At 41.4% G+C, this 25,601-nt stretch overlaps 1 protein-coding gene across 8 annotated transcripts in view; it reads right to left on the bottom strand.

The window, feature by feature from the left end:
- The window catches only part of FRAS1 (Fraser extracellular matrix complex subunit 1), a 420,704-nt gene extending 395,797 nt beyond the window's left edge, over positions 1–24,907 (bottom strand). For 5 of the 8 annotated variants that reach the window (XM_058547329.1, XM_058547330.1, XM_058547331.1 and 2 more), the window contains exons 1-2: positions 23,647–24,907; positions 15,506–15,537 (exon numbers count right to left, since the gene is read on the bottom strand). In XM_058547329.1, the coding sequence (XP_058403312.1) occupies positions 15,506–15,537; positions 23,647–23,722 (108 nt within the window). In that variant the 5' untranslated portion in view covers positions 23,723–24,907. The remainder of the gene's footprint in view (positions 1–15,505; positions 15,538–23,646) is intronic. The other 3 variants (XM_058547333.1, XM_058547335.1, XM_058547337.1) reach the window with 2 other exon arrangements.
- Positions 24,908–25,601: the final 694 nt, after the last annotated feature.

The raw sequence follows: 25,601 nt of genomic DNA, 5'->3' as shown, positions 1-25,601 counted from the left end.
ATTATGCTAAGCAAAATAAGTCAGATGGAGAAAGACAAATAGCATATGATTTCACTCATATGTGAAAGATAAACACATAAATACAGGGAACAGATTGGTGGTTACCAGAGGGGAAGAGGGCGTGGGAGGAGGGCAAAAGGAGTAAAAGGGCACATTTGTATGGTGACAGATAGCAAACTAGACTTTTGGTGGTGAACACAATGTAGTCTATAGAGAAGTCAAAATACAATGATGTATGCCTGAAATGTATATAATGTTATAAACCAATGTGATCTCAAAGGAAGGAAGGAAGGAAGGGAGGGAGGGAGGGAGGGAGGAAGGAAGGAAGGAAGGGAAAGAAAACAGTCTTTGAGGGTCTCAATGAATAGAAACAAGCAAGTTAAATATCCCAAAGAAAGTTTCCTTACACTGGGAAAGGAAAGCTTAATTTACAGCCACTACAGGGCATTAGATTAAGGCTAGAGAAATGATCAAATTTATTAACTTACTTCCAATGTCACTAAACTCCTATGTTTCTTCCACACTTTCAGGAGTCAAAGGCGGAAAAAAGGACATTATAACTCCAAACAGGCTAGCAATGATAGCTCTTTCAGATAATAGTCTAAAGCTCGTAAAGATCTGAACTGCCACAGTTTACCTTAGTCCGCTCTCACTCCTCATGGTAGGACAATGATTTTGCCATGGAAGCTATACATCAAATCACTGACTCATTTCAGAGGACTGGAAAAATGTTTAGCCCCATACACTTTGAGCTCCATCTTTCTAGTCAATATATTTTCAGTCTCCATTACAAATTGTTTTCTGTTTCTACTAGTCATTTATCAAAGGAAAATAAATGAAACAAAGAGCTAAGCACCCAAGAAATGTTCCAAGCAAGCATTTCAAGAAAACAATAAAACATTCCATTTCAAAATGCATTAACATCTAACCTGCCACCCATTTACTTCGCCATCCCCCCACAAATTACCAAAAAGGACATCAACATGGCCCTAATTCATCAAATATGTCCATATTTTTGCTGAGTATTATTTTCAAACAAGTAAAGGTTTACTGTAGAGTGAAATGCGCCCAACTTTCTTTCTCAACTTCAGATAAAAGCAAGTAAACCTGGATGTTAGTCTCCGGCTGACCGCAATGGAGATAGTCAAGAGAGAGGAGACCTGGTTCCGATGATGCTTTCTCCAGTGTTGTTGATTAGGCCAATCCAGCAGATGGTAGCTCTCACTTAAGACTTAGTAAACAAGCCACACTCCCTCCAAATGTCTATTTATCCTTGTGGAGAACATCTGCGCCTGTCTCTCTGGCCAGCATGCGTGCACTGTTAGAACTGCCCTCTTCTACTTGGTAGTGTGTAAATCATAAGGCTTCTTCTTCCTCGATGAGGATACGATTATACCTGGGGGTATGATCCTCGACTCAAGCCAGACCAATCAGAATTTTTCCTAGAACTTTGACTGGAGAGATCACCCCAAAAGGGGGCTCTCTGTGAACATGAGCTATTTGAACTATGTAAACCAACGCTGCCACCACAAAGAGGCTGCCTGAGAATGATGCCAAGCCAGAGTAAAGCACAGCCAAGAGAGATGTCACGTGAACACACAAGTGCAGCTGCATCTGGAGCTAAACCCTTGGACTTCCGGGTTAAGGGAGCAATAAATTACAGGCTTTGTCTATGCCAGTTTAGTTGAGTTTCCATCACTCACACTGAGTCCTAATAATGTAATTTCCACATACCTTCTCCTGCGTTGCTTCTATCTTTGAAAAAGAACCTTGTCTAGGTTGTCCCAGCCACTTTTGGTCTGATCCCACTCCATCCATCTTGTCCTTTCTTGATTTTCTCCATCCATTGTCTCTTCATTCTCTTAACTTCTATCTTCTCTCTCCTCTGGTTCCATACCCTCTACTTACAGCTTTCTCCCTCCTTTTGACATAAAATGGGTTTTTTCCCCCTTATCAGACTCCAATCACAGAAAGGCACATTTGTAAAAATAGTTTAACCACAGGGTTTGAATTGAGTACTCTGCCTTTCACTTAACGTTAACTCATAAATGTGTCTACATGGCTAGATAGTCTTCACATCTATTATTTTAATGGCTATATAATGTCCCATGTCAACTTAATCTATGATGATTTACTTAATCCTCTCATATAGACAGTAAGATAACTTTTTAGTTTATTATATAAATAATGCTAGAAAGCACACTTCTTTATGTATAATTTTTCTTTCTTCTAAATTAATTCCTTAGGGCAAATTCCCAGGAGTTTCATCAAAACTGGATTTGATCATTTAAATTCTTTGCTAATAGGTGTAAGGTGATATCCCATTATTGGCTTAGTTTTTACCTGGTTATTTGCCTCTTGTATTTTCTCTTATGTGAACTCTCTATTTTTATTCTTAGCCAGTTTAATTCCTAAAGTTTGGTGGTATTCTTAAATATTTGCATGAATTCTTTATAAATACTAAGTAATTCTTTAAAAACACTAATTCTTTGAAAATCTATATTCTACTGGGGGTTTTTTTAGTTTTACCTTGTTAGACAGTTCTAAATTTTTATCAAATTCATCAATATTGTCTTCTATTCCAACAACTTTTAAAAATCAATCATTCAGCGGCTGGCCCGGTGGCGTAGTGGTTAAGTTCACACGCTCGCTGTGGCGGCCCGGGGTTCATGGGTTTGGATCCCAGGCGCAGACCTATACATTGCTCATCAAGCCATGCTGTGGTGGTGTCCCACATACAAAGTAGAGGAAGATTGGCATGGATGTTAGCTCAGGGACAATCTTCCTCAAGCAAAAAGAGGAAGATTGGCAACAGATTTTAGCTTAGGGACAATCTTCCTCACACACACAAAAAAATCAGTCATTCAAAAATCAAGTGTTGGTTTTATCCTTACATCAGAATTCTCTACTAATACCAGCTAATAGGAGTGAAAATTGGTACAACTTCCCTGAAGGGCAATTTGATAATATGCATTAAATGTGTACACAAATATGCTTTAAAACAATGTGTATCATGTGACTCAAAAGTTGTATTTCTAAGGAATTTACCCGCAGGAAATAATTGAAATTTACCGTGAAGAAGTAATTTACCCTCAAAAAATAACTGAAAAGTGTGCAAGAATGTTCACCACAGTGTTGCTTATGATACCAAAATATTGCAATTAATATGAATACCAATCAATACGGATGGCTAAAATAACTTAGTCTATCCATGATGGATTTACAATGTAGATCTGTATGAACTGCATAGAAAGATATTCATTATACAGTATTAAATAAAAAAACAAGTGACCAAACAATACGCATATTGTGACACATGTTTCTGTTAAACAAACACTTACAGAAAAAGTTCTGCAATAAATTCATCTAATATTTAGTAGTAATTATTTTTGCTTGTAGAATTACTGGAATTAATGGAGACTTTTCCCTTCTTTTTACCTTTTATGTTTGTCTGGTTCTTTTCTTTTGATACTTTCAATGTAATAAAACAATATCACCATTTTCATTCAGAAAAAACAAAAAAGAAAGCTATCATTCTCAAAAGTTGGAATGATAGTCAAGTTTTGTAGTTTGGTTTTTAAACAACACTATTGTTTACTCTTTTTAAATTGTTTTCTTCTTAATAATTTACTTATTGTACAAAAAAAAAAGGAATTCTTAGTTTTAAAGATACAATCTCCTTACTGAGTATCCTTGACTTTAATAAATTTGCATAAAAACACCCCATAGGAATATACATGTCTTGATGCTCACAGTATTTATTATGCTTTATAGTCATCTCCTGACTGTTATTATTGAGGTTTTTCCTCCAAGTCATCAGTGAAACAGTAAGAAATAGAAAAAAACATTTTTTTCTTCAACAGCTTAATTCATTCTACCAAAGTGGTAACGAAAGCAGCCATTTAACATGAGTTTCTCTCCTTCTCATATGCACTTGAGTTATCTTATTCCCATAAAATCTTCCTCTCTCTTCTCCTCCTAAATCCTCAACTTATTAAAAATCTTTTCTAGCAGTTCATGTTTTTTAAGAGGTCCTACTATTCCTTAAAGTATCTATCTTACCACACTTGATCTTTCCCTTAAAAAACACATTTTAAATGTAGGAATTGATAAATCTGATAAAACTCTAGAAGCAAACAAAAAGATAGCAAATTCTGTTGTCCAACAGGGAGAAAAATTATACTCTTCGAAATCTGGGGTAGTACATATAAAATAACCAGGTTTCCATTAAAAAATTATTTTTAATACAGTAAAATGTATAAAGTACATATCCCAATACTATCCAGAACATAATTTAATTTTTGCAAATTGTGAAGGAGAAATGAGAAATGCCGACTAGATTAAAGAGAAAGGAAAAAGATTATTACCACCACCTTGGGGGGCATCATTATGAACATCAATATTAAAGGAGTGGATTAATGCCTATTAATAGGGAGTTTCACTTGACATAATGCCAGATGAACTCGTTTTTGCTGAACTCACTAATAATGAACATAACAGCACTGACTCACGGTAAGAATATGTCTGCAAACTGATCTTTTTTTTCAGCAATGATGATCAGTTACATGGAGCCATCACACCCTTTCCTAAGCTTAACAGAGAAACTACATCTGGACCTGGTGAGAACGAGGACAGGGAGGAATATAGCAGAGGAGGGTGCCATGATATCTCACTTCCAACAATACACTCATCAGTTTGTAGTGACAGAGTTAGAATTCAAGAGCAAATGATTTCCATCTCAAAGGGTCTCCATTGCCTACAGAATGTAATTCAAATGCCTTATTCCAGGCCCTAGGTGATCTGGAGTTTAAAAATCCCTTCTCAGTGTTTCACTCATCACTTCGCACACTTCAATCAAACTGGACTACCTCTGCTGTTTATGCTTTCACTCATACTGATCCTCTATCTTAAGAGCCTTTGCCTCAGCTCTCCCAGTTCTAAACTGACACATATTTCAAGGCCAAGATCAAAAGTGGTTTCCTCATTGAATAACAGTATTCTCAAAGCTAGCACGTACTTACTACTTACTATATCCCAGGTGCTTTCATGTATTATCTCATTTATCTTTGCAACAGCTCTGTAATATACGCACAACTGTTATCCCTATCTCAAAGGTGAGGTAAGTAACTTACCCAAGGTCAGACAGTAGTGAAGAGCTCAGACTCAAACTCAGGAAGTCTGAATCTAGAGCTCGGGTCCTTAACTGTGCTGCTGTACTCCTATACTGACATGTATCCCAAAGTGCTTTGAACTGAGTTCATTATCTGATTGTAGGGTACGTATTGGTTATAAAATCCTATTTATATGGCTTAAGCAATGAGGGAATTTCTTAGCTCATATAACAATTCCCCAGGAAGGTCAGTTCCTGTGCTGGTTAAGTCAGCAGATCAACAAGCAAACTCCTTTAGGAACCAAACTCTTTGCATCTTTCTCCTCCACCAACCTCCATGTGCTGGCTAGGTTTTCTAATGGTTGCAAAAAGCTTGCAACAGCTCCAGGGATTGCATCTTCTGAACATGGGCCAATGTTCAAAGAATAAGTTTAAAAATCTCCCCTTAGTGGAGAATTCTTTCTCCTGAGGTTTCCTTCTTGTGACGGGATATCAACATATAATTTCAGGCCTTTCTTATCCCTAGGAAGGTGGCATGATTTATCTAACTGGTAAATTTAAAAGACTAACTGGGCATGCTTAACTCAGTTCTGTCTTCCTTCCTCCTCTAGAGAACAAACCTATCAACCAAGAGCTTAAGTTTTCCCCTACTTCTCCAAAAAGCAATTCTTACCTGAGCCCTTCTATGTGAGAAAGCTGCCCCAGGGAAGCTCTGTCTGTGAATGCATAAGCCTGCCTGATTCTGGGGTTTCAGAATCAGTAAGCCCATTTGGCTAAGAAAATTAAAGCTATATCTTTCACCTTAGCTTCATTGATTAAAAAACAAAGTGATACTTTTACTTCTATACTTATTCTTTGTTTTATTTCTCAACTTGTTCAGAACTAGGGGGAAAGAGGTGCTATTTATGGGGGCACTTTCGAGCACCCAAAAACTTAGACTTCCACGCATATCGCATTAGCCACAACTAGGTTATATACTCACTCCTAAACCAATACTGGCAAAGGAATGTAAACTTCCTAATTAGCTTACAATTAGGACTTACAGAAGTCATGTGGGGAGGGGGTGGGGACTGGGAAAACAATCCGGACTTTGCCAGCAAAGAAAAGGAGAAAACAGGCTGTTGGGTAGACAACCTAGAGTCTGCTACTACATGACCTGGGGATATAACTCATAGCTTCTAGCACAGGGAAGTCGATCAATAAACATCTGGAATCTGGTTGGATCACCACTACTGCATATACCTACGGCAAATATGAGAGAGAGAGGTTTCTTCATAGCCACTAATTTCAGGCTAGGGTTTCTTCTGTTTCTGTTCTCTCATCTCTTAGACCAAGTTCCCTCTGGCTTATAGGGAAATTCAGTACAGTAGGAGCATCAAAGCATAAGTATGCATTTCTGTTAATAATTCTCTCCTGTTATTACGAAACCATTTCAAGCACGTAAGGCACGAGGAACTATGAAATCTGCTCTTGAGTGTAGACACCTCCTTCTCTCCAGCCCCTCCGCCACCCATTCAATTTCCCCTTGGAAGAAAGGAATGACATAAATTTAATAAATAACCAATCTTGGGAGCTGTCAGGAAAGAACTCATAGGTCATGGCCCAAACTCAAGGGCCTCCTGGGTACTGACAATAAACTGTTTCTTAATATGAAAGCTTTTCCCTTTCCTCCTTTCTTTCATTTACTTTATTAACTCTGGAAGCCTAAAAAATCATTGCTAAAAAGAACTTAGCTAGGATACCAGAGGCTATGCACTTATTTTACACAAAACTTCTCAGATTTTTTAAAATTATTTTGTGCCAATTTTATATTTAAGCGTCCCTTCCTGTCACAGAAGCAAAATGCCATCCATATGAAATTTCCAAAGCCAACTTTCTTTAGACATTTGTCATTCAAATTCTGAGCAAACATAAGCTGGCTTAACTCATAATTGTCATTTGATATTTATATATTATCTTTTCCCTTCGTAAGCAGAGGGCTTTAAAAAGTAAGTAAACTATGACAAGATAATACCATGAGGTGTCATAAATGAGTGACAGTTCTTTTCTGGGGAATATATACATTTGTATGTATAAATGTACTATGTATAAAAGAAATATATGTATATGTATATATTTTGTAGTTATAAACAGACAAATGGAGAAAAAAAAACCAAAATGAGGTACTAGGTTGTAAAGCAATTTGGAGCAAAAACGAAACAAACTTTAAAGTTTGAACAAATTAATATGGCTGCCAAGCTCAGCTGCATTTTCTAAATTCAAAACAAAGCATAAGAAATGTGTTTGTTAACTTAAAACATCTGTTTCTACCACAAGAATATGAATAAGAATGAAAACGCATATGGATTATTCACCAAAGAAGCACAAAATTTCTTGTATTATTCTTAGAAGATATAAATCCCCAAAGAGGAAACTAGCACATCTGATTATGATGGACAATTTATAAAAACCCAGCAAGGCAAAAAGAATCATCTGAGGCACCTAGAGCCCAATTCCCACCACCTGGCACCCAAGGGTATAAAATCGCTCACTCGGAAGAAATGCATCATTGTACGCTGGAGTTGGGAGATTTTCTCACCCTCTCTAAGGGCTTCCTTAGGCAGAAACGCATAGGTCTAACCTTCAATCCACACAAGTAAGAACCCAAATACAAAGGGCCCTTGGAAATCATCTAGACCAAGCCACCACTATCTCATTTCTGATGCTGGCTGTCCAGTCTCCACTTGAATACCTCTAGTTAAAGGAAGTTCATTACTTCCCAAACTTTATTCCAGCACCAGCACAGTGATGATTTGCTACTGGTTTTCAGCAAAAAAAATAAAGTTACCCCAGAATAAGTACATTTTAATGAAGAGTATTCTCCCCACTTAAACGCATATTACTCAGGATTTAAAAATAAATGAGGAAGGACCAGAGGCATTAAAAAATGATGAATTCTTCTTAGGCTATAATGAAAAACAGCGATATCCTACAATACCCAATAGCACTGTTAAGGGAAATTAAGGAACGGCTGATTTTATGGCTTCCCCTCTGAGTATATCCACAGGATGCCAGGTATTCCTCCAACTCCTGAGAAGTTCAGGATGTTTAATAGTAGCCACTGACCAAGATTCACTAAGGGTTTAGGGGGACTTTGAGCACTTACTAGGGAAAGTTTCCAAATTTTATTCATTTCTCTTCTCCATAAAATCTCTTGAGCATGTTGATGAATACCAGTACAAGTGCAAGTCTGCGACATTTTCATTTCTATGGGCTCTCTCTTTTGTTTAAAGTTTCAAATAAAAGAAAGTAATGCTATAGCACACCTATTTTTTAAAAGAACACTAGCACTGAAGAGCTGTCTTCCCTAATCCTCCTTAAGCCTAATAAACAAAGCCTACAGATTAGACAAGAAGTTTTCATTTTTTTCTGCCACAATATAAACAGTGGATAACACTCCACAACTATATCAGACTTTGACCAAACACCAAAAATATTTTGTAAAAATTTTAATGGATACAAATCACAACCACAATGAGATATCACCTCACACCTGTTAGAATGGCTGTTATCAAAAAAACAAAAGATAACAAGTGTTGGCGAGGATGTGGAGAAAAGGAAACCCTTGTAAATCCTTGATGAGAATGTAAATTGGTACAGCTATTATGGAAAACAGTATAAAGCTTCCTTAAAAAATTAAAAATAGAACTACCTTATGATCCAGCAATCTCTCTTCTGGGTATTTGTCCAAAGGAAATGAAATCAGGATCTTGAAGAGAGATCTGCACTCCCATGTTCATTTCAGCATTATTTACAATAGCCAAGATATGGAACCAACCTCAATATCCATCAACAGATGAATGGATAAGGAAACGTGGTGTACATATATACAATGGAATATTATTTAGCCTTAAAAAAGAAGGAAATCCTGCCATTTGCAACAACATGGATGGACCTGGAGGACATTGGACCTGGAGGACATTAGGCTAAGTGAAATAAGCCAGATACAGAAAGACAAATACTACATGATCTCACTTATGTGGAATCTAAAATAGTTATATTCATAGAGCAGAGACTAGAATGATGGTTGCCAGGAGCTGGGGAGAGCAGAAAAGTGGGAGAGGTTAGTCAAGGGATACAAAGTTTCCCTTATGCAAAATGAACAAGTTCTGGAGAGCTATTGTGACTATAGTTAACAACATTGTATTGTATACTTGAAATTTTCTAAGAGGGTAGATCTTATGCGTTCTTACCACCAAAAAAAAAAAAAACAAAGAAAGAAAATGGTAATGAAGTGAGGTGATAGTTATGTTTATTAGCTTGGTTATGGTGACTATTTCACAATGTATATGTATATCAAACCATGAAGTTGTACACCTTAAATACATACAATTTTTATTTATCATTATACCTCAATAAAGCTGGGAAAATTTTAATGGAATAGGCAAGATTGATTGCAGGTGAGGGCTCAGCTGTGACTCCACCCCTTTTCTTTTATTCAAGGAAAATATGGGGAGAGTACTGTTGTAACAGAGATGACTTTAAAACTGTTTAAATTATATAAACAGACAAAGAGCAAACTCAGGTGCTCTAACAAATTTCTTGCGACCTTCCTCATAACTGCTAACAACACTAGAGTGAGCCTTCACCCAGGATGAGAACGTCTATGAGACTATAATTCAAGCTTAAGTTCTCAAGTACATTAAGAATTTTAAAGCTCTAAAGCTGCACAGCCCAATATAGTAGCCATGTGCCAAGTGTGGCTATTTAAATTTTAATTTTTTAATTAACAATAAGAAAAATTTAAAATTCAGTTCCTCAGTGTCACTAGCCACATTTCAAGTACTCAATAAGCACGTATGGTTCATGGCTACCATATTGGACAGCGCAGCTATGGAACATTTCCATCAACACAGAAAGTTCTATTGGATAGCACTTTGCTAAGAAATCTTGGAGAGGAACTAATCTAACTCTCTCATTTCACAAATTTAGAAACTGAGACCTCATTTCATTCAAGTGACTGACTCAACACTACATAGCTAGTAATTACAGAGCCAGCACCCAAACCAAGACACCCTGGCTTCTATCACTCAGTCATTTCCAACCCCGACATCTTGTTGCCCCTAGATGATGTGAGAGCCGGCTCCTTGCCAAGCACAGTTCTGGGTTCCTTCACAAGCTTGCTCTCGGTGAATCCTCACATCAACCCTATGAGGAATATAATCCCCATTATATAGAAGACAAAATTGAGACTCGCTGTATAAAACATCATATCTGAGACCACATAGCAGGTGTGCAGCAATACCAAGATTCAAACTCCAAAGCCTAGATCTTTCCACTGTGTTGTACTATATATAGTAAATACTCCACATTTTTTTGTGTGTGTGTGTGAGGAAGATCAGCCCTGAGTTAACATCCATGTCAATCCTCCTCTTTTTGCCGAGGAAGACTGGCCCTGAGCTAATATCTGTGCCTGTCTTCCTTTACTTTATATGGGACGCCGCCACAGCATGGCCTGACAAGCAGTGCATAGGTGGGCGCCCGGGATCTGAACCCGGGCCGCCAGCAGCGGAGCGCAGGCACTTAACCACTACCCCACGGGGCCGGCCCCAACACTGCACATTTTTAATTATCCTTGAAAACTTTTTCTTTCTTTCGAAAAAGTTAGTGCCTTGTGATTTACTTTGTCAGCATTTGTGAGCAAAAGTATTCCAAGAAGGAAAAATCCAACGCTTAACACTTTGATCTAGGGAAGCAAAGTAGTTGTGTCCACCTCTGCCACACACAACTGCTTTACAGCAACAATAACCGCAGCTAGCCTGTGCTGGGCATTGCAGGTCACACGCACTGCGCTAAGTGCTGCGTGTTGACCTCCTTTAACCTTCACAGCAACCCTGTGAGGGAATAGTTCATCTCCATCCTACAGGTGTAAAAACTAAGGGGAAGAGTTCAACCATCCACCCCCAGTAAGAACCTAATAGAAGAGAATTGTTTGCTCATGGTTATGCCAAAGGAAAGTAAAATTCTTTTTACTCAATATCGTTGGAAAAGAACAAGAGATAAGTGAAAACTTTGAAATAAAAAATGTATTTTCCTCCTCACACTCGATGCCCCTACACAGTTAAACATATTCACTAGGTGGTTTCCCTCTGACGGATTCCTGATTTAACATGCTCACTCTCTCTCCTTCACAAGGGCTGGCTTCGGAGAAAGTCCTGAGAGCCCAGGGGTGCCTGGGTATTGTGTAAGAAACACTCCCAAATATAGACTATGCAGTGTTTCTCAAGGTATAGGACCTTCCTGAGTATTGTAAATCCCTTCTGGTAATTTCTGATCTGAGGATGGAAAGAAGACAAAGGTAGGGAAGACAGTGTTAAAGAAAGGAGAAGAGAGACAGCTGAAGTTAGTACATAACTGAGACGCGGCTTAGAAACAAAGCACCCCAGGATGTCACCGCAAGTCCATAGAGCTGTTGGGAAACACAACACATTGTGGTGAGTATATGTGTGTTTGTGTGCATATACATGTAATATAGCATATATTATATATTTTTTAAGATGGAATGACCCCCTAAACGTTTCTTGCATTGTGTGGTGACTTTAGTGCACACCAGTGCAGGAGAGCCTCAGTTAAGTGGGAAGGGGTCAGCCAGGGACAGCTGGCTTTTGCAGGAGGTCAGGGCAGAGACTGGCAGAGACAACTGCACGGCAGGTGCAGCAAGGAGGGGGCGGGCACATAGGACTGAAGGTGAAATAAGCCAGTCGTGTTCAGAGACAACAAGCAGACGGGCTGGATGTGAGAAACAGCATGCTCAGTGAAATGGCTTTAGAGTCAGAACCTGGTTTGAACTCTCTCTTCCTCCAGCACTGACTAGCTGTGTAATTTTGGACACACGACTTATACTTTCTGAGCCTCAGTTTCCTTTTCTGTAAAGTCAAGTCAAAACCTACTTCCTCAGATTGTTGAAGGAATGAAATACATAGTAGGTGCTTAATAACTGTCCCTTCCTCTTGTTCTTCTTCTGGGTTGGTAAAGAGGAATTTTGTTATGGCACAAACACACATGCCAGGCACTGCTTCTGAGTGTCTTCCCCATTTTATCTTCTTTACAAAAACTCCATTTCACATAGGAGGCAATAGATATTCAGGAAGGTTATGTAACTTGCTCTAGGTCACAAAGCTGGTTTGTAGCAGAAGAGGAAGAACCAAAATGAGCTCTGTCACACTACAAGGGCCACGAATGTTCCACCATATCTGGCAGCTCCCTAGGCAATAGGTGATAAGACTGAAAAGGTATCAGTGGGAGGAATCCTCACAAGACAGGTTGAGGGTTAGCAACTAGCAGCCAGTGCCTAGATCCGCGTTCTCATTTGCTTGATAGGTTTTACGGAATTCTTCTGGGTAAAGCTGATGCTTTGCCATTTCCAACCAAACCCACTCTCCACTTCTGGTCACAAGCCTGAGAAATGAATGAACCTCAAGAACTTCTCATCCCTGCCCTAGTTTCCTCAGCTATAAAATGGAGAGTTCGGACTACATGATCTCTGAAGTCACTCCTAGCTCCAAAATGTGCGTGGGTAGAATTTACAGGATTTGGGACAGGGACGTCATACCACCATCTTCATAGCCAGCTCCTTACTGCTGAAGCCTCTTACCATAGAAACTCTCTCACTCAAAGAGTTGTTTAATCAGAGACCCCAGAATAGTATATAAATGTTCTTAAACTCTTTATTTTAATTCAAAGTGCATAAAGGTACATTCATTCAATCACACTGATGTAGGTACAATGCCTTTCTTCAAGACCAGGTCATGTAGAGAGAGAGCAGCAATGAATTATGCAGACAATTAACTATGTCCACGGTGCGTCATCTACCATTGCCAGTTTGAAATTCCTTAAAATGAAAAGAGAACTTAAAGTGGTTGCAAATAAATCTGAATGCAGAATCCCTCTAGATTTTTGTGTTTTTCCCCAATCTTTCATAGTTGTTTCTTTCACACTTAATTTGACAGCAAATTTTTAGTGACTCACCTCTATGGAGTCTTTTTAAAGTATTCAACGTAGTTTCCCTAGAAACAAGAATGCTATTTCTCTTCACATTCACATTTCAGCAGTTTAATTAAACTATAAGTCAGACTTTGTCATTCCTCTGCTCTGGCTCCTCCAGTGGCTCACCCACCTGACTGAAAGGACAAGCTAAGGCCCACGAGCTCTGTCCTCTGTCCATCTCTCTGACCTGTCTCCTGCCATCCTCCGCCTGCATCATGCGCTCTAGCTACTGTGACCTCCACCCACCTCTTCAAATGGTCAAGCAAGCTCCTGCTTCAGACTTTTCTCTTCGCCTGGGTATCTAGTGGGCTAGTTCTTATAATAGCCTCTTTCAGTTCTCTGTTCAAACGTCACCTTCTTAGTGAGGTCTTCCCTATCACCCTATTCCAAGTAGCCACCTCATCCCCTTTTCAGCCTTTTCTATCTCCCCACCTCCATACTGTTTTTCTCCACAGCACTTACCTGATATTCTATATATTTTACTCATTAGAATTCAAGCTTCACGAAGACAAAGATTTTGTCTGTTTCTTCACTGGTGTATTCTCAGTGCCTAGACTAGCAGGTCCACAGTTGTCACTCAATAAATATTTGCTTAATAATAATCTTTATTATTGTAATAAATGTATTGTCTTTCTGATTGAATTTCAGAACTACAATAATAAGTAAGTACATCAGGCTTGAGGAAGTTTAGGAACAAATGTAGCAGAGTCTTGGTATAAGCAAAGAAGTCAACTGGAGGGGTCAGGAGTGTGCTGGTGCACTAGAGCACAGCCTACTAGCCCTGAGCAGCCATGAGCCCTGGGATCAGCCAGGACACAGAACTGAGAGGAGCAAGATCATCTGTTAAATGCAAATTAACTAGACAGTATCTCCTTTAACTTGATTAAACTGACCTCTCCAAGTACTTGACACTTTCATATTCAAATGTACAATAACACATAGCAACATCAAATATAGAAGATAGTTTAGCCACTTTTCTTCAGATAAAAGTGGAATAACAGAAAGAAGACAGGTTGTCTTGCTCTGGTCCACCACTTACTGGTCAATTACCTTTAGCAAATCTCTAGAATCTCTCTCTCGTCTTTGGTTCTTCATTAAGAAAGGGGACAGTATAAGATAACAGGTGGCCTACCTATTTCCCCAGTCTACTGTCAGTATCAGAGGGATCAATAGCTACGAAAATATATTGAAAAATTATGAAGCACTCTATATAATAAGCAATTCTCTCCGTATTAACATGGATAACTGACTTGTCTATAATATATCTACTATAGCTCCCAAAATTGATGATGTACTTTATAGCACTTTGATTTTAAAGTGATTCCTAAAATGTATTAAAGAATAAACAGAAGAAAAAGTAGGCTTTTAAGGGCACAGAATGAAAAAGAGAGGGAACATGGCTTTCTCCTGATTTTTTAATAGAAAAGTATAAGGAAGAAAAAAAAAACATACATCTCCAGAGCAGTAACTATATTACATAAAGTTCAGATTCAAGAATATTACTGTGAACATCAACAATTGTCTAGACTCTTGGACATTTTGCATATTTCTCATCTATTTCAATACCACAAGGATAATCCAAGATGACTTATTAATATCACACATGTCAATAGCGGGTTGTGATGTAAATGAGCAAGCCCTTTCCAACTACCTCAGTTCTGTTTTTATTACAGCATTTATTAAACCAAAATAAAAAAGTGGTGAAGAATGACTTGTCACACCATTTATTAGAGTTGATGGAGTGTAGACACTCTTTTCAATAAGGCTTTAACACACTGTTATGCACCACAGTACGTTATAAATGAAAAGAAATGCAGGAGACTTGCATCAGCTTTTCCCCCAAGTCATCCCGACATTAAATTCAAAATCAATTCTACTCTACATGGCAAAGGTTCAGAGACAAAATCTTAATTTGTTTGCTGTTTACCAAAACTTAAATTTATAATTCAAAGCAATAGAAGAGAATCCTCCATAGTTTACTCAATTTAATAATAGTACTTTTTTTTGGAGGGGGGTTCAAACGAAGAAGCAAATGCGACACGAAGATAAACAAATTGTGTCCTAGCTCATATCTGACAAGAAAATGAGATCTAATTTTCTCTCTGATTGAAAGAACACAAAGGACAGCCATGGAATGCAAATTGTGTACTGGGCGTTTCAATTTCTCTTCCAATACCTGAGTATCCGAATGGAACTAATTCACTCTGGAAAAGGTATTAAGTAATTGAGCACGATTGTGCCAGGATGAGGGATAATCCTCAAACTATGACGGAAAATAAACATATTTTACAATGATAGGGTCACCTCACTCACTCAATCAACCATTTCACATTCAAAAGAAATAAACCAAATAGATGGAGAATGACCTACCGCCAACAAGGAACCCTGATAGACACAAGCACCTGTGGGGAAAAACAAAACAAGAATTAGAAGGGATGCATAAAGACCAATAGGCACCACCCAGACTTATGCTAAAATTGCATCTACATGCATGATAATCAGCAAACTGGACTTTTTCCAAAATCTTAAAAGCTTGAGCATTCTGCCCCTGGGGATATAACCTTGTACACCAAAACAACATTTCTTGAACATGCATAAGGGAAAGCATTATTAAAATTCATTATTTGATTTTCAAAATAAATGTATTTATAATGGCATGCTATAAATACAGTGTATATTTTCCTTTGTGATAAATCAGAAAAGTCTCCATAATCCAGACCCAATTTATTTATCCAGGCCTCTCTGCCATTCTGTGCTTACACAAATTCTCCAGTCCAACCCAAGAAGCTAACTTAGGATCCCATGATAATACTTTCACATCTCAATGCCTTTGCTCATTTTCGTTTCCTGAAGGAGATGCCTTTGGTCTATTCAAGTTCCTTAAACTTGATCCCATCTCCTTCACGAAGCTTTCCAGTGCACAGGATTATGCTCTTTCTCCTTTGAGCTCATAGCACTTTGTGCCTGCACCATCCGTTTGTGAATTCATTCTTTGTACTTCCTTGTGGCACCCTTGCTAGGGATGTGGAACTGTTGCATCTACCCCTCTATGCTGTATATGTACTCTTAGGAAAGGGACTGCTTCTACGTCTTTTTTTTTTTTTTTTTTAACTTTTATTTATTTATTTATTTATTTATTTTTTGTGAGGGAGATCAGCCCTGAGCTAACATCCATGCTAATCCTCCTCCTTTTGCTGAGGAAGACCAGCTCTGAGCTAACATCTATTGCCAATCCTCCTCCTTTTTTTTCCCCAAAGCCCCAGTAGATAGTTGTATGTCATAGTTGCACATCCTTCTAGTTGCTGTATGTGGGACGCGGCCTCAGCACGGCCGGAGAAGCGGTGCGTCGGTGTGCGCCTGGGATCCGAACCCGGGCCGCCAGTAGCGGAGTGCGCGCACTTAACCGCTAAGCCACGGGGCCGGCCTGCTTCTACTTCTTTGTTTTCCCTAACTCTTCACGTAGTGGGCATCCACTCAGTTATCTGGTTGACTACCTATTTCATGCCTTTAACACAATATGTTCCATCTTAGGGATACTAAAATATTTTATAGGAGAGTGGTGTAGACTGTAGTTATTTGAAAAGAACACTTCTGTTGAATTTCTGACCTCCAAGACTCTTTTCAACCTCTTTGCACTCAATTTTTTTTCCTAATGGGCTGGTTATGTACTGATACATCTTTATATTTTCCATTCATTAAGCACCAAATAAAACAACAACAGATGATTTGCTTCCAAATGGAAAAGAAGGCTGAATTTCAATGGGACAGCCTATATATTCTGAATAACTAGCATATCATAACATAAATCTTTTCTAAGTTTTATATTTGAAAACATTGTAAAATTGCAACCCTGATTTTAAAAAACATACACACACATTCGCAACCAAGTTTTGAGCAGCACAATAGGTGTTGATTTAACCTAGAAACATGTGGGCAGTGTGCTACCAGCTACTCTCTCAGAAACTGAGGGCGCAAAACAGATTGAAACAGCATACACACACCAAGGCAGAAGCACATCTGATAATATGCCACACTTGTTGTCCAAAGAGGGAAGGACACATTTTACTACAGAGCCTGGCCTCTAACAGATCATTCATGAAGTCTCAAAAACAGTAACTTCTCAGGAAAGGTCTAGTCTACCTTATGCACCAATACTGGAATTAAGAACAATCTTCAAAGAAAATGAGATGGCTATTTACACTTGGGATTTGAATCAAAGATCTCTGAGGGCAAATTTACTGAAATGACTTTTGTGCCCTTGACATTCAGATAAGAATAACTTGAGATAAAACCTTGGGAGGAAATTCTTCTTAACTGACATATTTTTCTTTAAGAAATCTTGTTCCCAAGACTTATTATTTCAGTCTATGGTATGTCGCAAGAAACAATATATATACCTGAGATATATATGTATATGTAAATACATATATATATAATAATCATATATGATATATATGCATATGTATAAATATAAAATATATATAGCTCAAATAAATATATATCAACACAACTGAATTTCTAAATTACTTAAATGGACATATTTAATTACTTCTGATGTTTAAAAAATAAAGATCATCACTTAGGTACAATTGAACAAAATTTAATCTTTAGAATAAACAAAGGTTAACCTTTAGAATAAGACCTTCCTCAAATGATCTTATTGCCCTCCTCCCTAGCATTACCTTGCTCCAAAAGGAATCAAGTATCTCAAGAAGTATCCAAGTACTCATATCAAAACCCATTTCTGAAAGTTTACATAGACATCATAAACTCACTGTAACATGAAAAAATAAAGGAGCATTGAGTCTGTCATCCCAAACACACTTGGCTAAGCCAAACATCTGCTAGAGACTCAAGTCAGAATGGTGTGCAACTGCCGATAAATTCCATCATTAGGAAAAGGAAGTAACTCAGTTTGGGTTGCTCTAGGATGTACAATTCCAAAAGAAATAAGCTTTACCCTCTGAAGGCTTTCCTAAAACAGAACAGCTCTCTACCCAGAAGGCAGCTGTACAAATGAGTCTCCATTAACACAGCTTCCAAAACCTCATGTCTACTCTCGTGGGAAAACAAAGTTTTCCAGTGTGATGCCCAGTCCTATCAAACATTTATCACCACCCAATGCCAGATGCGGTCCTCCAAAGCAAGCATATTTCTCCCACACTAGCACACTTTTCACACCCACCAGCAGCTGAAGTCGGGAGGTTTGTTGGCATTGGGCGCTGGGTGCAGCTTCTAGTTCTGCACTAGAGCAGAGGCCTTTTCACCAACAGGTCAACTCATGTACTATGGAAATCAAAGTTACTCTCTCCACTCATCACTTTTTTTCTTCAAGAGTACTGGAATGATTGCAGCTCTAAGGTTTTGATTTATGGCTTTATTTGAACTTTAAAGGAAACTCCAGCTCAAGGTGAATTCTGACAGACGGTACAGATCTAGGAGAAACTGGCCTTCTTCAAGGAAAACAGGAAAAATAAGAGACAACAGGAGCTCAAGTTCTCTGACCAAGAACTTAGCTAGTTTCAGGGCATAGAATACAGTGGAGATGCTGGGTAATTTAAATTCCAACACCCTGTGAGAAAATGCATGAAGCTTTGCAGAGCGAAGTGATCACATACAGTGCCAAGATGGAAGCCGAGATCCTGGCAGCTTCCTCCTGTGAGGTTGGCTCCTTTCTTGCAGGTCACATAGGCAAAATGTTCCTTCATATCCATTTAAATAAGTAAATGTCTGGGCCGGCCCCGTGGCTTAGCGGTTGAGTGCGCGCGCTCCGCTGCTGGCGGCCCGGTTCGGGCGCGCACCGACGCACCACTTCTCCGGCCATGCTGAGGCCGCGTCCCACATACAGCAACTAGAAGGATGTGCAACTACGACCTACAACTATCTACTGGGGCTTTGGGGGACAAAAAGGAGGAGGATTGGCAATAGATGTTAGCTCAGAGCCGGTCTTCCTCAGCAAAAAAAAAGAGGAGGGTTAGCACGGATGTTAGCTCAGGGCTGATCTTCCTCACAAAAAAAATAATAAATAAATAAATAAGTAAATGTCTGTTTTTAAGCCCCTTTGCACATTATAATGTACTCCTTTATGAGACACTTGTATAAAATCTAAAATTTTCAGAGAAAATTTGAGATATAATTTGCACCAGTACTCACATCCTGAATCTGTTCACTATAGAAACTGTACCTGGTAAATTAAGTAATTAGAGAAGTTAAATCCAAGAGCCACGGGCAGGCCCCGTGGCTTAGCGGTTAAGTGCGCGAGCCCCGCTGCTGGCGACCCAGGTTCGGATACCGGGCGCGCGCCTACGCACTGCTGCTCCGGCCATGCTGAGGCTGAGTCCCACATACAGCAACTAGAAAGATGTGCAGCTATGACACACAACTATCTACTGGGGCTTTGGGGGAAAAAAATAAATAAAATTATAAAAAAAAAAAATCCAAGAGCCACAAAATGTCAGACCCATTAGTTCAAAGAAATAGTGCCAGATATGACCATAAGCTATGAAAAGATTTGGAAAGCCTGGTATCACAAAAACATGACTCATTAGGAACAAGCAGCCACAAATTGTCATTTAAATGTTCAAGCTTTATGTTGTGTTATAATTCAGCATATGGCTTTTACACTGTGGAACAGTTAAAATAGAATTGTTTTCTGGACTGACAGGACAGCTCATGTTCTGATTATTGTCAACCAGGATTTAGATTAATTAATAGAGTAGTTAAAATGAAAATGGGCCAACTGTTTTTGAACTATTGTAAGATTTGGCACACGGTTCCAACTTTGCCATGTGGCAGTCCCCTCCCCTCTCCTGAGCCATGTGGTGGAGAGTATTTTATGACTATTTATGTCTGAATAAAATTGAGTGATATTGCCACTCAAGTCCATAACAGTGAATACAGATGGCTGTGCCCTCACTAAACAATGTATATGCAGAGGATAACACCCAGAATCCAGTCTCCAGAGGAGAACAGAAATGTAATATGATGGAAATAAGAGCCTATGACAATACAACACCTCATTATTTCCACTAGCAGGTAGTTGCAAAAGCCAAAAGATGCCAAGTTGTCATTATTCAACATTGGGAAACCCACCAACGCCCAGTGTTCATATATCCCTACTACTTTACTGATATTAACAATTTCTGGGTATGCAAACTCCTTGAGGCCTGGTATTATGATTATTTTTTTGATGTCTATATCACCCCACCAGATATAACCTGACACATAAGCTCTCAATAAAGATTTGTGGAATGAAAGAATGAAGAAATAGGCTATTTTCCCCAGCCAATGTCTTCTCTTCCTTAACAAAGAGTTTTAAGCACTGAATCTTACACAGAAGGAACTCTCCAGCCAAGAGTGGAACCAAATATGCTGATCCACCCATAAATCAAACATATTGTCTATCAAATGACCCTTTTCAGTGTATTCTGTTTAATGGCATTCATAGGAAAAGGCTGGAAGATTGTGGGACTGGCTAAAGTCACATGGGGCGTGATGGGTGGCAGACTAGAACTCAGTTCTCTTGACCTCTAATTCAATAATCTTTCCTTATCCCCACGCCAATGTGTTCTATCTAGTGTAACTTCACAGGATTTCCATGGGTCAACACAACTCAAGATGTGCTTCTCCAGAAAATGTCATGGCAGAGCTTGTCTGATTCAGAAAGCAGCCATGTTTGCTAGAAATTTCTCTATGACTTCTTGATTTTATTAAGTTCTCAAATCATCGTAGTTTGGCAGCTTGGCAATATAAGACAACGTAAAATAACACTGCCAATGATTTGCTTGTAAAAATTGCTTTTTCTTTTAATAATTAAAATAAAATTCAGAACCAGAAAGTTGCAACTGACCACAAATAAGGCAGCAAATACTTAGCTTTTTTTTTTTTTCCACACAGGATGATCAGCAAAAGCATTTTAGAGCTATCATCTAGCTGACATCTGCATTTGGTAAATGAAAGAACTACAGCCCAAAGAAGTTAGGTGATTCATTCAAGGTCATGGAGCAGCTTATCATAGAGGCCAGCCTAAGTTTAATGCAAAAGGATGCGATTTGGCAATACTCATTCATCTGACCAATATTTTTTAGCACCTACTGTGTACTAGGAGCTGAGTTGGAGATGTAAGAACAACCAGGAGCCATCCTAAGCCCTCAGTGAGCACACAGCTAGATGAGGAAGACTAAATCCACATCTTTATCAACTATCATTGTAGGATTATTAACTGGTGTGCTAGGAGAGTGTATGACGTGCTCTCTGAGCACTGAGAAGGAAACAACAAATTCTGCCGTGGCGTGGGCCCCAAAAGTTTCACGGAGTATGTCACACCAAGAGAAGCACACATGTGAATGCTTCTTTTTCATTTTTAAAAATCCTTGCCAAGGCTAATAATAAAAACTTGAGGAAATCTCTAAGATCCTTAAGCTTGCCATCCTTACCTCAATGCTCTTATTTTTAAGAGAAAAAGAAAACTCTGACAGAACCAAATCAAAGTTCTCATCAGATGACAGCCGATCTTTTGGCTGTGGGATTGATATGGCTTAATTAAATTAATGGAGAAAAAGTATGTAAAGTGCTTAGCATAGTGCCAGGCAAATAATATGTGCTCAATAAATGTGCATATTCATTCATTCATTCATTCACTCATTATTAGACAAGCATCACTATGACTTAGATGTAAACTCTCAGACATCTATCCATCCAATTTGTGAAACGATTCTAGAATGCTCTGAAAGTGGGAAGAAACATTAAGAAGCAAAGTTTCCAAAGAATCTTTGGAGGAATAGCGCCCCTCCCGCCCCGCACTCCTCCTCCCCCATCTAGAGACTTGGGACTTGCTTAAACTTTGCCTATTGTATCAACCAGTCTTCCAAAGAACGAGCCCTGCAGGCTCTTAATAATAATGACTTTTGCAATTTCAAGAGATTTGGTTCTGAAAATCTGCATCATTCCAACTGCCGCCTGGTGAGCACCAGAGAGAGCACGTTTTCCGCGTTGCTGGGATATCATTCTAAATAAGAAAGCGCCACCACCAAGTGAAAAGGTAATTTTTCTTAAGTCTCAAGTTCAGATTTGGGTGGCCTGGGTTGACTTTCCCATCTGGTTTACTATTATAATTAAGCCTTATAAGTTTTATTTTTTTTTACGTATGCACACACGCACACATACAATAAAGACATATTTCTACAGGTTATGCGCTGTTTGAAGAAGGCTGCTCAGGCCTCAGACGTGCTTTTCCCGGGATAGTACACACTTGACATACTTCCTGGGATGATGCGGGCAGGCCGTACCTTTACCCACAGGAAGGTCCCCACTGCTGTGCGTGGACTTCCAAGGCCACGCCACTTTCTCCCGGGAAACTAGCAAGGAAAAGGCAGCTGTTCTGTTGGCTGGAGGTCGATCCAAGGCAGGGCTTTGTCCTCCCCGAGGCCTCCCGCCGCCCCTGGTCCGGCGCCCGGGCTCTGCACGCACGAGTCGTCCCCACCCGGCACCAGGGCGGAGAGGGCGCCCCTGCCGGCGCCCGCCGCCACGGCAGCGGCTCTGATTTGCGGCCGGGCAGGTGAACTCGTCTTCCCGCAGCTGGATGAATAATGAATAGAGCCGGGAGGGGAAGCCGAGAGCCCGGCGCTGTGGATTAAGCTGTCTTCCTCCCAGCCCGCCGGCTCCCTTCCCCCTCCCTAAGCACTAGCCAGGCGACTTTCCCGGCTCCTCGGAGCAGGTGGGAGCTCGCAGCGCCTGGCGTCCCCGGGCCCGCCATCCCACCCCCAAACTCTTGATTTACTTATTGGTTCATTTATTTGCCTAAGCCCAGATTGCTTTTACTATCATGGCGACAATAATTCCCACAGTCTCCTTCTTTTTCTCCCCCCAAAACTCCTCCGGGTTTTACACGTAGGTTGGAGCCCCGGAGGAAAACCGGGAGGCAGAGGGCAAAGTAAGATAATGAAGCTAAACTCTTATTAACCACTTTTTCTCTAGGGAAGCAGGCAGGCTCGTGCCTCTCCGTACTGGAGAGACTTCTTTTGGTGCAATCGAATTGCCTACGTCCAGAAACCACTCTAACCAGCTGGTTATAAAATCTTAACTGGACTTTACCAGGAGACTTATTGGGGCGAGGAGGAGAGGAGAGTGATGAGGGTTTTAAGGTGCCGGATTTTATGTTTCATAGGAGCAGGTAAGAGCAATTGTTCGCTCCTCACCTACGCTCCATGTAGTTTCTTTCCATTCGGAGGCAGCAGGCAAGTGGAAAAAAAAAAAAAATAGAATCCAATTTCAGAGATGCCACTTCAGTCGGCCCCCCACCCACCCAAATGCACTTAGGGCAGAGAGGGAGGCTTGTGATCTGAATGCAAAACAATCAGGAGTAGGAATCTTCGCAGAAAAGCCCACTCCAGTCCCACTCCCACCCACCCACCCATCCCAAAAAAACTTCCACCCGACCCACAACACCATTAACCCGCTGGGCTTTTTAAACAGCACGATCATTCACACACACACACGAAGCACGCTCTCACCTTCAGAATGATGAGGCAGTACTGCAAATTCCGCCAGTGCTAGAGCCACCGCGAGCCACACTTTGAAGACACCCATTGCCGCCTCGGCACCCACGCTGGAGGAGCCCAGCCTTCAGCATCCAAGAACGAGCTCTCGGCCAAAACACTGGCTTCGGCGCCCCCGGCCGGGGCGCACGGAGAGCGGGGGTCGGCGGGCGGTTACCTCCGGGGAAATGAGGCGATGGACAGGCCGAGAGCGCCGCTCACATCAGCTCCGAGGCGCCAGGGCGGGCAGGGGATTCAATTCACTCACTGCCGGGGTGGAGGGCGCGCCCAGCTCTCCAGCAAAGCAGGACGCCAACGTGGGCTGAGCTTGGGAGAATGAAAGAGGAGCCTGAGCGCAGTTCGCGGCAAAGTCGCGCCCGAAAGTTGCCGGTCACCGGCTGATTGGATCTTCCAGTATTTCCCTCCGGCTGCACGCGTCCTTTCCGCGGTCCCCAACCGTGGAGATCCCGGCGCACGTTCTTCCGAAGCAGCTTTTTAAAGTTCGCTTGACACTCTACGTTGGTGCTGCATCAGCAGAGAGGGTCTCCGGGAGCCCAGAAAGACCCACCCACCCCTCCTTCTTGGCCAGGCCACCCGGCTCCGCGGACCTCAGCCCGCGGGGGGTCGCAACGCAGGAAACTTTGTGCGGCGCTGCGGGCAGCTCCCGGGACTCGCCGGCGCTGCAGCCGCCCGGCGCCGCCTCGGGCTGCGCTCCCTGCAGCAGACTGTTCGGAATCTTCCGAGGAAAGACGCGGGCGCGGCGCGGGGGGCGCTGCCGCCACTTTCTCGCGCCCGCCCCTCGCTGGGGTGAGGAGGGCTGCGGGGGCGCGGCTTGCTCCCGCCAACAGCCACCTCCGCACCGTACACCCCGCGGCAGGTCTGCAGGGTGGAGGGTGATTACAGGAGTGGAGGAGGAGCCATAATTTTAAACGCACAGAGCAAAGAGCTAGAGAGGCTGGAAAGGACTCTCGAACTCAACGCCATCGGACAAGAGCGCCTGGAAACGCACAAAATAAGGCCCTCTCTGGATCCCCGCGTTTAAAGGACACGCTCCGCCTCTCTTCCCTCCTTCCTCTGCCTCCCTTCCCTCCTTCCTCTCTCCTTTGCTCGGTGTGAAAACGGACCCAGGGACTCGGAGCTTTGGCAAAGATTCCAGAAAGTCACGTGGGGAAGGGGAGAAGCGAAGAGAGGGGTGTAGGGATGCCGACAGAGCAACCTGATCCTCTTATTATGCTGGAGTTCAGATTGCCTTTGTCTGGGGCGGGATCAAAAGTGGTCACACCACGGAGGGGTGGGGGGGAAGATGGCGTGGTCCTTGCCCAGGAACAGCCGAGGGCCCGCGACCCGGGTCCACACTCCTCCTTTGGGGAGGGACCTATTCCGGAGAGGGTATGCCCACATTCAAAGGCCCTGGCGCTACCCCTCACCTCGACACCGCGCCACTCCTGCCGGACTAAGTGCGCGAGGTGGACCTGATCCATCTTCCTCGCTCTGGGGCCATCCGGTCAGCGCATCGTGGGTTTTACCAACAGCGTGGGAGGATCTTGGGGTGTGTATCCAGGGCGGGGCCTCCCACCGCGAATGCACCTTTACCTCTCCCTGAGAGAGGCTGTCAGTGGAACACTGCTCGGTCTCGGCGCGGTGGCTCCAGCTGCGCCCCCAAATGCCAGTGACTGGGAAGTAAATGTCAAGGCAGGGCAGACTGGGGCGCGCACTTGAAGAGTGGAGGCCTTGGCTCCCGGTCAGGACTGACCGCCAGCAGCTGTTTTTATAGGACCAAGTAAAAATAGCGGGTCTAGGGTTAATCATTTTATACGATGAGAATGGTTGCATCAGAGAGATGCTGGCTGGGTTCTGACTGGCCCAGAGAAGAGATGTCCTGGGTCCCTCAGTTGACCTGAGATGGGGGAGCCTATTGTTGGAAGGGAGTT

This window comes from Diceros bicornis, chromosome 8 (assembly GCF_020826845.1).
Source record: "Diceros bicornis minor isolate mBicDic1 chromosome 8, mDicBic1.mat.cur, whole genome shotgun sequence".
NCBI classification, from domain to species: domain Eukaryota; kingdom Metazoa; phylum Chordata; class Mammalia; order Perissodactyla; family Rhinocerotidae; genus Diceros; species Diceros bicornis.
Note: the sequence above shows the minus strand (reverse complement) of the source record. Positions and strands in the feature narration are given on the sequence as shown.